At 44.7% G+C, this 15745-nt stretch overlaps 1 protein-coding gene across 5 annotated transcripts in view; it reads right to left on the minus strand.

The window, feature by feature from the left end:
* Positions 1 to 4281: 4281 nt before the first annotated feature.
* The window catches only part of Ankrd29 (ankyrin repeat domain 29), a 47299-nt gene continuing 35835 nt past the window's right edge, over positions 4282 to 15745 (minus strand). For 4 of the 5 annotated variants that reach the window (XM_005065376.4, XM_040757844.1, XM_021235050.2 and 1 more), the window contains 4 exons: positions 14163 to 14261; positions 12885 to 12980; positions 11077 to 11175; positions 4282 to 6475 (listed from right to left, as the gene is read on the minus strand). In XM_005065376.4, coding sequence (XP_005065433.2) covers positions 6368 to 6475; positions 11077 to 11175; positions 12885 to 12980; positions 14163 to 14261 — 402 coding nt within the window. In that variant the 3' untranslated portion in view covers positions 4282 to 6367. Of the gene's footprint in view, positions 6476 to 11076; positions 11176 to 11202; positions 11568 to 12884; positions 12981 to 14162; positions 14262 to 15745 lie in introns of those variants that run through there. The other variant, XM_040757842.1, reaches the window with a different exon arrangement.

Below are 15745 nucleotides of genomic sequence, written 5' to 3' on the forward strand. Positions count from 1 at the left end.
AAACATACACTAATGCACACACATTACACACACTAACACATACAATCATACATGTACACTCACATACTAACACACACTCATACACATACACACACACATACACACAGACTCACACATACACACTAACACACACTCACACACATAACTCTCACATGCACATTCATACATATGTGCACACACATTCTCACTCACACACATACTCATACACATGCACTCATACACACACACACACACACACACACACACACACACACACACACATCCATTCTCTCCTTTCTCAAAAGCCAGGGAAATCCCATAGTTCCCTGCTCTTCTAAAGGCCATTATTGCTTACTGTGTAGTACTCTTTTGTTTTCATCTGACTTGATTTCCTAGTAGCATTCAACACAGTTGATCACACTGTCCTTTATAAGCCATGTTCTCCAGGAAGCCTTCCTCCCCTGGGCTACTTATTTGTCTAAGCCACACCTCCTAATAGTGCCACTCCCCATGAGTGTTTGGGGGGCCAGTTACATTCAAGCTATCACACTCTTTAACTCAGTCTGGGACCCCCAATCCACGGGATGAGGTTCTCACATTCAGGGTGGGTTTTCCTTTCTTAGTTAAATGTCTGGAAACACCCTCACAGAGGCACACAGGGGTGTGTCTCCATGCATTTCTAAATCCTGTCATCCACGGAGGGTGGGAGGCTTTTGTACTCCAGAAGCCTCCCTGAGCTATCGCGACCCATTACCAGCCGAGACAGAACCCCAACTGACTTGTGTCACGATACATTGACTTTGCTTCTCTTGAACTTCATGTAAATACAACTGTGGCTCTTTTATGTAGTTTCTTTCACTCAACTTTATGTTAAAGGCTAAGTAATGAGTAAGTCACTGGTTACTGAAGTAAGAAGGATCCATACCGGAACTGACGAAAGTGGGGGTAGTTAAGAGCTCAGGTTGCAGCCTGGGCCTTCCTTATGGGCTCCAAAACGAGGGGCTGGGTGCTAACAGGACTACTTTGAGTGGTTCTCTATTTTGATTGATTAGGTCATAGATTCATTTTGCTATGCATGTCCCTTCCCATATGTACCTGGTTTAATCGTGATTATGCATATGTTTAAGGCAGACAATAGGAAATTCTCACTAAAAGTTCACTCGGAGGATACAGCATGTAGTATTGCATAGACACACCTCAAGACCCTCTTGAACTTGTATTGTTTGTACTTAAATACATCGGCAATACATTTGGTTACGAATGGTCTACACGGTTGTTGTTAGGGAAGGAGAGTCTCATAGTATTGGGCAGAGGTGGAGCAATGCGGGTGTGGGGGGGTGACAGCTAGCCTCAACTGTGTTTTGCCCACCTGGTAATGAACGACTCTATCCCAGTCATTAGATAATTTATGCTTTTCATTTGTGATGACCAAAGACACTTACTATGGAGCCAGGCACCCCAGAAGAGCTGAAAATGTGACCCACCCCGATTAGATGTTTTTCCTCTCTAAGAGACGCCATGGTCTCTCTTCACAGCAGTAGAAACCCTAAGGTGGTCCCCCTTCTGTATGACATACTGTATTGACTTGAAGGCTGCCATCCTTCTCGTAACAGTAAGAATAAATTCATTTAATCTAAATTTGAATTGAGCCTAAGTCTTTGGTTTCTCCCACAACACCGCAACACAGGTAAGGATCTGAGGGGATTTTCAGGTTTCTAGGTGCATTGTTTAGGGAGGAGTGAGTATACATAGTATAGTGTACTTATTAAAAGGTGTGTGTGTGTGTGTGTATACATGTGCGCATGTGCTCATAACACAAAAGTATAGTCCAAAGTGACTAAACATTTCCCTGTCTGCTTCCACTCCAGGCAAAGAAGAATGTGTTATGTGAGTGGTGGAACCTTGTAGAAAAAGCAGTGCCAATTTGCAACTCTGGCTACTAAAGAGCAAGCTTCCCCCATGATGGCAGTGTCCTATTTGAGTAGAAATTATGCCACAGTCCATGACTGGATTATCAGACGTTAGCATACTTAATGAGGTGAATAAAATTTTACCCTGTCTGATCAGCAATGTTCCATTTCTGAGGCAGTCATAACTACTGACACTGAATTTATGTGATGTAGCTGGAAGATGTTTTAAATGAGAGGTCTGTAAAACTCAGCTTGCTTCAGAAGGGAGCAAGTTGGATTTCATGGGATCCAGCAACCTCTTCTGGTCTCTGCATGCACTAGGCACGCATGTGGTGAATACACATACATGCAGTCAAAGCACTCGTACATATCTAACATTTTTAATCTAAAAAAGTCTTATTGGAGAACCACATAGAATTGAGAGTGTATGTTGAATGTAGACATGTTCAAGAATGTTCATGGTATGTGGGCATCATGGTGTATGTTTGTAATCACAGTACTAAGAGGATAGTAAGGAGGACCAGGAATTAAGGCTGGCCAAGGTTGAGGCCAGCCCTACTGGAGTTTATAGGGAAAAGAGGCCCATTTAGTCATTGTTTGAAGACTCAAAGTCCCAGACTAGCAGTCTGGCCTGTTTAGGTTATGGGAAGAGCTTCCTGGTTATGTCAAAACATGGCAGGTGACATCAAGTAGAGACACGTGCAAGCGCATTGCAATGTGTTCTGAAGAGATCACAAGAGAGTAAGAGAGACTGGAGGGACGTAGCCTCACTCTAACAACTTTCTCTTGAAAATCGAGCTACCCCTAGGAGGTACAACCCACACGTGAGACCAGCACAGAAGCTTCCATGAGGGTGCTCATGAGTCATTCGCCTCCTAATGTGCTCTAGCCCCTAGAGCATCCCACCAACTCAACACTGATGTGTGAGGGGTTAAGCCTCAAAGTGAGTTTTGGCAGCAGCAGACCACATTCAAAACATAGAACGGCATACCTGTTTCCTTTCGCTTTTCTTTTTCTTTTTCTTTTTTTACAATATGTTGAGGCTCAAGAGACATAAGGGCGTGAACTGATGTGTGACAATGACATGAAAAATCATAGCCTGGCAAGAAAACTCTCTCCCAATGTCAGTTTTCTGAATTGTCAGACAGTGACGATGCAGCAGTCCTAGCATGACTGGAAGATGTTCTAAAGAGAGACCCTTGGGTCCCCCTCTTTGGTCCCCAAGGAACTGGTATTTCCTCGGAACCACATGCTGGGAGAGGAAAAGGCTGCAGCTCTGATGCCAGACAGAGAACAAACTTGTTATACATATCCTCTGGCCTCCATTTAAACCCAAACCGCATGTCAGTACTCCTCAAATATACTTGGGGTGGGAGACAGGTCACAAGACCTCTTTATGTGTTCCTCTTCACAACGTGGCCCACCGAATAAACACTCTTCCTTTCGCTTTTCTTGTTTCTTTGATTGGCTTATTGAGGATGAATGGCTGAGTTGGGCTTGTCTGGGCTGCCAGAGCTCAGGCTCTGACCTCAAAACTCCAATCAGTTTTAACAGCACCTATTTGATAAGATTGTCAGTGGGGCAAATGAGATCATCTACAGTAAGTGCTTACCACTGAAATACCCTGTAACAAACATTAGCTTTTTATTAACCCGTGACACATCCCCTGGTTACCATATGAACTCGGCCAGTTCCAGCACTACAGACACCTTGTTAAGCAGTTAGGAACTCAGCGTCTTGCCTCTATCAGGCGCAGGCCCATCCCAAATTTTCAGCCATCCCCCTCCCCCCAACATCCATGTATTGGGGTTGTTCTTTTTTTCCTCCGTGCCATTCCTCCTAGGGTGGATTAATAATGACATACAGCTTCTTGTTACAGAGGAATGCCAGAGCCCACCACAGGGGTCTTCTCTAGATTCCTGATGTCCCTGCTGTAAATGTTTCCAGTACCCAAGTTTTGCAAACTGGTCAGCTATTTCACAAGAGAAAGTTAGCAAAGAGCTGATGGGCCAGGAGCAGCACCAGCAATAACAATAGAAACAAAGAACTTTCTATTTGCATTGTCTTTAATGATTAGCCCAGAAAGCTTTGTCTGAATGGAAAACTTTGGGAATTGCTCACAAGTGAGTTGAATTACTCACTCTGAAATTTTATTCTGTTGGAAACCACATAGGGAACAGTGAAATGGCTCAGTGGTAAAGACTCCTTCTGCCAAGCTTGAGGACGATGAGTTGATTCCCAGAACCTACACAGTGGAAGAAGAGATGACTCCTGCACATTGTTCCCCAATGCTGCTTCCACAAACCATAAACATAAAAAGAGGGTTTAAAAAAAAAACCACAGAAATAACACCCGAATTTTTTAAAGAAGGGAAAAAAGCAACAAAGGCAAATCAGGAAGTGTATTAACTTTATTTGAAGTATAATATGGAATGTGCTGTCAATCAAATGGATGTAGCGGCAAGCTTTTGTAGTGCAGTTAAACAGATTATTTTATTTCATAGGAACCTCTTGTGTTAAGTCTTTGGATGAAAACTGAATTGCTAATGAGACTAATATAAAGCAACAGTCTTTTACAGGAGAACAAACTGAAGCATGGTTCTTGAAACAACAGACATTTTGTTCAGTCTTTGGTAAGTTCTTAACTTCCCTGCAAGGATGACATCAAAACTGCATCTAGATCAAATGCTAATCTAGATAGCCTGTTTCCTAAAGTACAAAGGTCTTTTATTAAGTATTGCTAAAGATACTGAATTAATTCCACGGTCCTAAAATAGTTCATATGAGGGACAGACCAACATGTTTTAGTGAAAAACACGAAGTTCCTGATTTCAATGTTGGTACCCACACTACTCCTCTGTTTTGGATCAGTGATGAACAGCTGGTTCTGGTATAGGGCTAACTAAAATGCAAAGCATTTACAGCCACATTATTTTCTTAGCATTTCAAAATTCCCAAGGGCAAGTGTGTATATTCAGTATAACTCTGCTGAGTAAGAGGCTGCCAATGAGGAAGTTGGCACTGATCTTTCGCTGCCAAATATTTGTGTCTGGTGTTTTGGCAACGTTCAGTTTTTTCATCTTTCGTCTCAAAATTACCCTGGGGATTTTTGCACTGCCCATCTTTGGCAAGAGTCTCATACTCTTTGTACTGGCTTTGTGAGCAATGTTTATCAAAATCTCCCCATTCTGATTGAATTTATCATAAATAATTTTAAGAGACTATCTTCTAATTTCAAAAGTTTCATTCTGGCAATTAATGACATAAAGGTAATGCTACCATTGCATGTTGGTTAAAGCAAAACTAATTTAGGATTACTTTTACCTCCATGTTAATATGACTTTACATAGAAACTATTGGTTGGAAACATGAGCAAGGACCATTACATACGTGTTTAAATAAAAAGAAGTATTACTAGTATTTCATAGGGTATGATACAGAAGAAAACTTGATTTCTGTGTGTGCAGTCAGGCACTGACAGAGGCAGCTAGACACCATTGAAAGGACATTGAACATCAACTTTAGGGCCCCTCAAAGAAACAATTAGTAAACTTGGGGTTCTTTCTTGGATCCAGTCCACCCATGAGCACCTGGGAAATGCTACCAATGCCTTTTACTATGGATACTCCCCAAGTAGTAACAGTAACAACAACAGTACTTATGTATATCGTGTTTTGTCCAATGAGCTCAAAGCCTGTGTGTTAGAGACAGCTGCTGGAAGCCAGATCCCACAGCATGTTGTGCACTCATCTGTGGCATGGGACATGGACTCTAGACAATAAAACGAAAATCAAAGCTCAAAGAGACTTATGGTTTGCAGCTTTTGGGGTTTTCGATTTTCCACTGGTTTCCTCAAACACAGACACGGTCCACTAAGAGACAGTGATTTTATATATTATGAATAAGATGAGGCTTCAACAACCAACATACTGTATCTTTTCTATGTGTTAATGTCTCATCTTTGAGTAGCACATAGTGGAATGTCAGAGTGGATCTTAAATAATGGATGCTCAGGTATCATCGGGTCACAGTATCATGGCTATGGTCTCCAGGTGGCAGGAAAGATTTTACACCGAATGGACATACATAACTATGATGAATATGATGGATGTAACATATTTTAGCATAGCTACATTTAACACAAAAGCAAAAATGCATTGATTTGCTGAAGGTCAATCTTTGACTCTTAAAGAACAAGACCTTTTGTCTCCCCTTTTTAGAACGAAAACCATGTCGAACATCAAGTTTAACCAAGGGACTCAGGCTAGCACAGTTGTAAATAAGTTTCTGTGAAATCTGTGAATATCCCCAGGGCCAAGTTACAGGGCAGTGTGAGAAGCCCTGTAAGGGGAAGTGGACTCTAAGCCCTTCTTGGATTTTCGTGCACAATGCACAAGCCCACATGGTAAGCATTCTTTCTTCAAAGAATTTCCGACATTGTTAAAAACCATTTCTCTCTGGACAATGTGGCTTAAGTTTCTATCTATCTAGGGTGGAACCAAATTCGTTCTTGCTGGGTCCTTCTTTGCTTCTCAGGAGGCGCAGTATGTGTTCATTTTTGGTTAGTTCTGCGGGGAGCTCATTGGCCTGAAAGAAGACGAGATGGGCATTATGAATTCACTCTCTGGTGTGACTCTCCCTAGTGAGCCACATTTTGTCCTTCCCTGGTGAAAAAGCTCCCCCGCACTCACTGCCTCGTAGTGGGGCAACTTTTAATGGAGAAGCTGCCATTTTCTCACCTCCACATTAGCTTGTGTTTAGCAAATCTTTACCATCCTGGAGGCTCCCAGAGGGCAGGGCCTATGTGCTAAAGACCATTGGTTCCTCACTTTCAGCACAATGCCTAGCACGTCTAATACCTGCTGAATGAACACAGGTAATTTTTTTATATTCACTTAATTAAATGAAGTGGTTTATCTGATGGGGAGGACTCAAGATGGATTTTTTCTGGCCACATTCCAATTTATTTATTGTTTTTATAACATTTTTTCCTAATTTTAAAAATTATACAGTGTTTGGGGGCGCGGGGGTAAGCTGTAGAGGAATCAGTTCTCTCCTTCTACCAAATGAGTTCTAGGACTTGAACTTAGGCCGCCAGACTTGTTGGCAAGCACCTTTACCTGCCTAGCCATCTCTCTGGCCCCCTGTTTATTATTTTCATTTGTACAGACAGATTTATGCAGTACAGTGTGATAATTGATACATAGATACGAAATATGATTACCGAATCGGGATTGTTGGTATCTCCGTTTCCTTGGATATTCATTGTTACTTTGTCAGGGAAGCTTGGAACATCTCTTAGCTCTTTATAAAATACATGCTAAGTCATTGTAAAGTATATCGCCTGCTCTGTGACCTCAATTTATCCCCTCCACTAACTTTGTTTTAGTACCTGATACCTGGCCTGCCTCGACTCTCACCCTCCTCCTGTCTCTGAGCTCTGCCTAGACAGCCTTTACTCTCTGCCTCTGTGAGATAATGAACTTTCTAGCTATCACCTGTAAGGAGGAGCATGCTGCAGCAAGCCAGGTGTCGTCTAAACAGAAAATAGTCAGGCAGTGTTCTGAGCCTAACACACACCCAGAAAGGCACAGTTTCTGTAGTCACGACTTCCTACAGGACCCTGCAAGTTACAAGTCATCAGTCTACTGGTCACATCATTGAGCATTTAGGGGGTTACTTTCCCCCACAGGCATCATGTGTTATAAAGAAAAGAATTCTTGGGCTTCCTTGCTTTCAGGACCATTTTATACTCTTAAATATTATGCACCACTCTAATTTGTTTATAACTTAGCAATGAAATATTTTTCCTAGTTAATGAGAGATAATAAATCCACTAAAGGATGGTATACAAAATATATTTCTGAAAAAAAGACTGCATTTTTAAGAACAAAAAACTTAGGGATGTAGAATTGCTTATTGGTCTTACATATTTCTTTAGTATAGGGCTTAGCAGAGGGCAGCTGGATGCTTCTGTCTGCCTCTGCTCTCCGGCTCTGGTGATGTCTTGGGTGGAGCACGTGACATCAGGGGCACACCGATGGGTGGTTGGGAAAGGGAGGAGAATCCCTCTGTCCACCAAGGCTATATCAACACCAAGGACTTCTGAAGGGAAAAGACTCTCCAGCACATAGCGAGGCCACAAGTTAAGTGGAGAGTGTCAGGCTTTCAGAGGCTTCACCCATGCTAGGGTGGACTTTTGGTAACCCAGCTGCCTTAGAGCCTTCCCTGCTCCTGTAGGTAACCCCTCACCTATACTCCTGTAAGGAAACTCAGCAGACTCTTTGGCTCAGCAAGTTGGACTTTGGTAGTATCATTACTTTGATCTGTTGTTAGTTCCTTCTCTGGGATGAGTAGACATTTTCCAGGTCTCCCCAGGAATAGTGTCAAAGGACATCTATTCCCCCCTTCAATCATCTCTCTTTCTGTGGGTGTTTTTCTTCTTCTTTTTTGGTGAAGAGGCCTTGCTATGTAGCCCAGGATAGCACAGCATTCATTCACAATCCTTCTGCCTTAGACTCCTGAGTACTGAGATTACAGGCGTGTGCCACCATGCCGAATTAAGAAGCCATTTCTTACTAACAGCCATGTAGCATCTGCAAGCATATCATGAATGATTTTGTACTTTGTTACATGGAAACCAACAGGTTCTAGCATTAGTCATAACATTTGGAACATATTAGCTTACTAAGTCATGAAGGTTGTGCAAATATTGGCACATTCCTTTGTGCTATACCAAAAAGGCACATTCAGTAAAATTACTACTAATTCATCAGAAGAGACTTCTGGATTGGTAAGCTATTAAGCCCCAAATTGTTCTTCTAAATAAAACTGGGGCCAGCAAGTGGCTCAGTGGGTAGACTTTGCATGTAGGCCTTACCTATTAAGTTTAGTCCCTGGACCAATCCAGGGATTCCACAAAGTATCAGGAGAAAATGGATCCAGAGATTTGACCTCTGACCTCCACACACACTGTAGTACATGTATGTCTACAATCTCTCACACATATACACCAAAATAAATAATTCAGATAAAAATGATGACTGATCAGAAAAGTGACCAGTCAAGGATTCAAGGAAATCCCTGGATGCAGGAGACAAACAAAACAAGACAAAAATCTCTCTCCAGACTTCCAGGTTGCTCCCAGACTCCTAGTACCTTGCTTCTGGGGCTGTGATTAAAGAGTGTGACGTCTCTTGGTGTGTTGGTGGACAGGGGACGGTTGCCCTGGCAGGGATTCCCAGGACCGAGAGGCATTCTGCAGTGTGAGCCTCCACACATAAGTTCAAGTCCCTTAGGGAGGGTGACAGCTCAGCATTTGACCTCTGGAAATTACCCATGACCATTACATCAAGACTAGCCCATTAAGGGGACACAGTGGGAAATGTATTTTCTTTTTCAGTTTCTGTATCAGGTATTAACGGTGTTCCTAGTGGTAACTCAGTCCTGGACAGCTCACCACCAAGGTTTGATTTCTTTAAGGGTTCCCTGTGCAAAGTCTAGAGATAAGATTCAAAAGGAAGGCAGCTGTGACTTCAGCAGCCTTATCACCCAGCCAGGCCAGCTAATGGAAAATAAGTATAGGTATCTGGGGAAAAGACGGCAGCAATGATAACAGAAAAGCCTTCTGCAAACAGCTGGCTTCCCCAGGAATGGGGAAATAGGCCTTCCGTGTGCTAGGCAAATGAAAATGAATGGAGCCTTGACCTGGCATATTGTTTCTTTGGCCCTCTTACGGGTTTCATGTGTGTGTGCACATGTGTGTGTGTGCTGTGTGTGTGGTGTGTGCACTAGTATGTACATGGAGGTGAGTTGAGGCTTGTCCTTATCACTTTCTGCCTTGTCCTTTAAGGCAGAGTTTCTCCCTGAAACTGGAGCTTGTGGCTTTCAGCTGAGCTGGCCGCCAGTCAACCCCAGCAGTCCTCTGTCTCCTCCTCCCTCGGTGCTGGGGTTACAGGCAAATGCAACACCATGGCAGCTTGCTGCATGGGTCTTGAGGTCCAGACTCAGGTTCTGACACTTGTGCAGCAAGTACTTTTAATAACCAAGTCACCTTCCAGCTTTGATGGTTAGTCCTAGTTGTCAACCTGACACAGCCTAGAGTCACCCATGGAGAGAGTTTCAACAAGAGATTGCTGAGTCAGGATGGTCTATGAGCATGGCTACTGCAGACTTCTCTTTAATTGCATGAGATGAGGTAAGAAAACCCGCCCACTGTGGGCAGCTCCATTCCCTGGGTTTGGGTCCTGGACTGTGTAAGAGCAGGGAAAGGGAGCTGAACATGACATGTGTCTGCATTCATCGCTGTGTGTTTTTGACTGTGGGCGTAATGCCACTAAACTTTTTAAGTCACAAACTTCTCAGCTGTGATGGCATCGAGCGCTTAAATTAACCTTCCTTCTCTAGACCGCCTTTTGTCAGCTAACTTTTTATCACAACAACTGCAATCAGAAGCCAACACCAACCCTGATGGGTTTCTTTTAAACTTCCAATCTACACACCAGGTACCTTCAGCAAACATCAAGATGAAGTACAATGACAAACTTTTCTATTGTGACTGTAAACTCCCTGAATCCCAAATTTGTTCTAATCTAAGGATTTAGTGTAATAAAAATATGGATTGGTGTTGTAATGGTGACATGCAATCCTGCTGACAAAATAAATCACATTTTCCTGACCCAGTCACCAAACATACATTAATAATTCTCAGGATATACACATCTAACTTACAGGGAGATGACAGGCTTCCAGGACACTGACATTTTTGGAGCACATTCTTCCCTCTTCCCCCTACCAGGAAGCCACAGTATTGTAAGTTTCTGATTCCTTGCCTCCATCCTCTTAGTGCTGGTATTAGAGCCTCGTACTACCGCTACCAATTTATGTGGCATTGGGGGAATCCTGCATGCTAGGCATGTTCTCTGTCAACTGAGATACATCACCACCCACAATGTTTGCACATTTTATATGAGAAAACGGTTAAAGAAAGTCATGGATGATATAGGCTTTTTAACACAATTTCTTGGGTCTAAATGCATTGGCTAGGAATAACTAATAATTGCAGCCCTGCCCTTACTGTGTATAACTATAAAAATCGATTCAGGAGCCTGACAGTTGTTTGTCTTGCCCTACGAAGTGGTCTTTTTGGACAGGGGCCCATGTGGTTAAGGGATGGGTTGAGTGTGTACCTTGTTTCTCAAGGCTGGATCTGCCCCTGCTTCCAGGAGCAGCGCAACTGTTTCAATATTCCCGCTGAGCACTGCTGCATGGAGAGCCGAAGTCCCATTCTAAGAGAAAATGATAGTGTGTGTCAAGAGTTGAGCTCACAGCCCTCGGCGCTCTGCCTGACTTTCATCATAAACCGTCGGAGGGATGCCGTGGGGACAACACAGTCTTACTGCTCTGTATCTTTCCTTTGCACTTTTCAAAGTCACAGCAGTACCTGCTGCGGTGTCGTCAGACACACAGCTAGATAGTAGGTGGTAGATGTATAGCCAAATACTATATGGGGGAGGGGAGGGGGAGAGACTATAACCAAACTCACAGAAGAATGGGGTGCCATCATAGGACGTTGGCTCCAGTGGGCAAGGTTACCAATCAACAGCACTACAGTGCAAGCTAGCTTTCCTGCTTGATGACCCAGAGTCACCACGATTTGGTAGAATTTAAAAAGTCACACCTGGAAAAAAAATTGTAGCAAAGCTGCCTTTCTCTGGTTGCTTTCACACTTGGAATACTAATTCACTAGGCTGGTACTAGCCCAAATGGGCAAGTCTTAGCCAACATGCATGGAATAGCTAATAAAAAGACAGAAGGAGAAGAAGAAGAAGGAGAAGGAGAAGGAGAAGGAGAAGGAGAAGGAGGAGAAGGAGAAGGAGGAGAAGGAGAAGAAAGGAGAAGGAGAAGAAGAACCATGTGAAGCATGAATAGATAGATACTTCCAAGCCCATTTTAAAGTTTATTTTGTCAGTTTGTCAGTAAATTATGCTTCAAATGCTTATAATAACGTCCTGATCCCCAAGTTTGTGCGGAGGACCGGAAGTAGCTGGTTCATTAGGAAAAGAGACAGGGCTGACACACCGAACACTGCGATTCTTTATTAGACTCTGATAAGAATGGGATCTAAAATGTGAAGGGCAGCTAGAACGTTTCCAGTCCGTTCTATGGGGTCATGCCAGGGCAAAGGGTTTGCATGTCTTGATAGGTCCTGAGGACACAGCCACCAAACTGCTAGGCCACAGCCACAGTGTCAACTTAGAAAAGACTTAGTGGTCTTCACTTAACAAAACAGGAGTGTAAATGCTTCCTGCAGTCAGCCAACAGCTGCCTATGGGGTAAGCCTAGTCCACTCTCTTTTCTCATATGCCCTGAAAGCTACGAATATGTTGCAGCATGCTCAAGTGTGTAATTTCATTAGCATATACTCATCAATTACAGCTATGGACGTAGCCACGCTCTCTTGCTGTTGCCACTTTCTCTGGTTGCCCTGAGACAGCAGAACGGAGGAAGGGCGGCAGGAATTGCAGGCTCACAAGACCCCAACGCAACTGGTGCTCTACAGGAGCAGTGTGTTGGCTCTTAGCTACATGCACTGCAGCACAGAAAGGCTTCACCCAAGGTGACTAAGAAAGCCTTTCTAGTCTCCAGAAAAACCCACTATCTGAGGCCCCGGATGTTTCAATTTTACACTGAAGCTAACTAAGCAGAGTGGGTCTCTACTCGGGGATGAAGAAAGGGAAGGGCGTGTCCTCCTCCGAGTTTAGGAATCTTCCAAATGATATCAATAGCTCATTTCCCTGTTTTGGTGCCAATTATGCTATCTTTTCCCCTGAAAAGCTAGGTATTAGGAGAGTGTTTTCTTTACAATCTTCCTATTTCTACCTGGACCCAGAGATCCTGAGCTAATGGTAATTCAGTTCTATGTCAGTCACCACTATTTCTTGGCTAACCTATCTCTCCTTTTGATAGAATGGCATAATTTCTCTTCAGGTCTTACCTTCAAAATACCGAGAGTAGGTGAGAATTTGAGCAACTCCTCTATGACATCATTATACCCTTTGTTGGCGGCTTTCAGCAGTGCTGTGGTACCGTCCTGAAGGGAGAGGGGACATGGGAGTTAATTATTAGCTGAGAACTAAATGCCAGCTGACAAATCAGCAATGTCTCAGTCTAGGGCAGACAGGGGCACAGTAGGCAGTGACTGCCTGTGAGGATGTCATCCGCAGCGGGTGACTGTCTATCGTAGGAGCCTGCCTTTTGGTAAGTCAGATGCTCCTCTAGTGCCCAAGAACACTGCATCAAGGACAAGGGGAGTTTCAAGACCATATTTTAGGGTTATCATGGGCCCAATAGGAGATTGCTTAACTGCCTGTAGTGATTTATGTTATTGAACTGCATTGGTTGCCTTAAAATACATGTAATCTTGACTTCACCTGCCCTGCGCATTCATTGGCCTATGTATGGTGGTGGTAATACAGGAGGAATAGGTCAAAATTTGATTAATCTTTTAAAAACTGCACAGACAGATTTAAAAATCCATCTTCAGTGATCATTTTTGGCTCAAAGACAGACTTTTCTAAATCATTAGTTTCCTGCTGATATCAATGGCGGTGTCTGGAGGACCTGGTCTCAGCTGTCTTCTGTCTGTTGTAGAACTCATCTGGAACGGGAAGGGGGAGGAGGGTGTGAGGGGGGATTTGTCTCTTCTAATTTCTGAGGTGACAAGAAGATAACGGAAGAGGGGGGGTAGGACCAATGCCTTCAGGTTTCCCCTTTCTGAGTTTAGATTCCATAGGGAGCAGCACAAAGAAGGCACAAGGTCCATCAGACACAATAGACACGAGGCTCCCGACCGCCATTAGCCGGTAGAGTCTCCCCACGTCACTCTCCTTGCTATGAGCCTGCAGCCTGGCACAGGCTGGCAGGGTTCAGCACCACCCTCGGAAGGCAGCTGTGGAGAGGAAGTGCTTGGAGGATGTAACATGGGTTTGCGGCAGGGGGCAGGGGGCAGGAGTCAGGTGCAGCAGCCAACAGTGGGCTCTGCCGGAATCCTCTCCATAGATCCTGCATGTTCCCTTCCCCAGCTCTTCCAGAAGTCACCTCAGATGGAGGTGGGGGAAGGCGACAGCACTTGTTAAGTTTCCACTTAGTTGGACTTTGATTGTTTCCTGCTGAAGAGCAGGTAGAGGTCAGAGGTCCAGTTGAGTGGTAAACACTATGTTTGCTCCGGCCACAGGTGAGCTCAGTCGGGGCTGGGCTGGGGGCTGTCACTCACGTTGCGTGCAGCGTCACGGTCGGCTCCCCTCAGCAGCATCACGCGCACCACCTCGCTGTGGCCCATCTGGGATGCGATCCACAGAGGCACGGTTCCATCCTGTGGGGAAAGGAGGTGTGACGGGGTGTGACCGTGAGACAGGGGTTCCACTCGCTCATCCCAGAACTTCAGGAACACCAGCTCTCTGAGTCCAAAAACCCTGGAGAAGATCCCCTCTCCAGCTGCTCCGCACACCCAAGAGGAACCCGGAGGAGAGGTCCAGTGAGCACAGGGCCACAGAATGGTGCTCAGCAGGCACGACCTTGGCAGATGTACATGTTCAAACTTCTGGCTTATATGAACAGTCTTTCTTTTTCTCTTTATCGACAGGATTCTGTGTATTTTGGGTTGGATGACCAGGATCCCCCCGGCCCCTGCCTCTACCTACTGAATGCTGGGATTACACATGTGTCACCATACCATTTTATGTAGTGCTATTTTGAACCCAAGGCTTCACACACGCTAAATAAGCACTCTACCAACAGAGACACATCCCCACAGGTCTAGTTCTTTGATGCCAGGCTATAAAACAGGCCAGGAAAGGTTCTGTGGGGACCCTTATTCAAGGGACAGCTGAGATGCACCACATACTGCAGACCTGAACTCCCTAGCAATGAGGCAGCTTGTGTTCCCCCCCTTCCTTCTCCTCTGCCCACAGATGATCTACTCTGCTTTCTGTGTTAGGAGGAGGCCGCGCATCCAGTCAACACATGTCAGTCATGCAAGGGTGGGCAGTTTCTTTTGAGGTGGGGTCGTTTCTCTGACTTTTGCATTTGGTACCCCAACTCTTCCATGGCTACGTCATGCTTGAAGGAAACAGACTTATGTACAAGGTGATGCTTTTCCCAGGAATGGACACACTCTAACTAGTGTAGCAGGACATTTAGGGTAACATCCCCTGCACATTGTCAGTCACCCTTTTCCCAAGGCTGAGAAGGAGGTGAAATAAGAGAAAGAAAGGAAGGGGAAGAAGTTGGCCCCAAGGCTGTCAATTGGAAAACAGGAAGCCTTTGTAGCGCAGGAGGGAGCAGGAGGGGGAAGGGACTCATATTTCCTCCCTGCCTGGCTCAACTCTGGCTGCCTGGAGGGCACAAACACCAGATAAAATACTGGGAGGCTCAGGTGGAAAGGGATTCTCTCCTTTTCATAGAGCAGAGCTCAACAAAGCGGGGAATGCCTTACAGGAGTTCTGTGCTGGCAAATGCCTGAAAGTGAGATGACCAACAATGAGAGCTGGGCCAAAGGGGGACCTGAGTTGTTCCCCAGCAACTGTGAGCCACAGCCATGCGACATCTGGCTGCTCAAGAACTGGCCGTGCTTCTGGGGAGTTGGAAGCGCTGAGGGCAGAGTGGCTTGAGGTGAGTTTGAGGTTAAGAAGACAACGACACAGAGAAATGACTTCATTGAGCAGAGTCAATGGCAGGGCCAGCACCTAGGATGATAGGAAGCCAGGGAACCTCTAGGAACCAGTGCAGATACTTGAGAGACCAGCACAGATTCAGGGAGGGGTCTCTCCAAGCCCTCCCCCACACCTGAGTGGTAGC

This window comes from Mesocricetus auratus, unplaced genomic scaffold, assembly GCF_017639785.1.
Source record: "Mesocricetus auratus isolate SY011 unplaced genomic scaffold, BCM_Maur_2.0 Super-Scaffold_100015, whole genome shotgun sequence".
Classification (NCBI taxonomy): domain Eukaryota; kingdom Metazoa; phylum Chordata; class Mammalia; order Rodentia; family Cricetidae; genus Mesocricetus; species Mesocricetus auratus.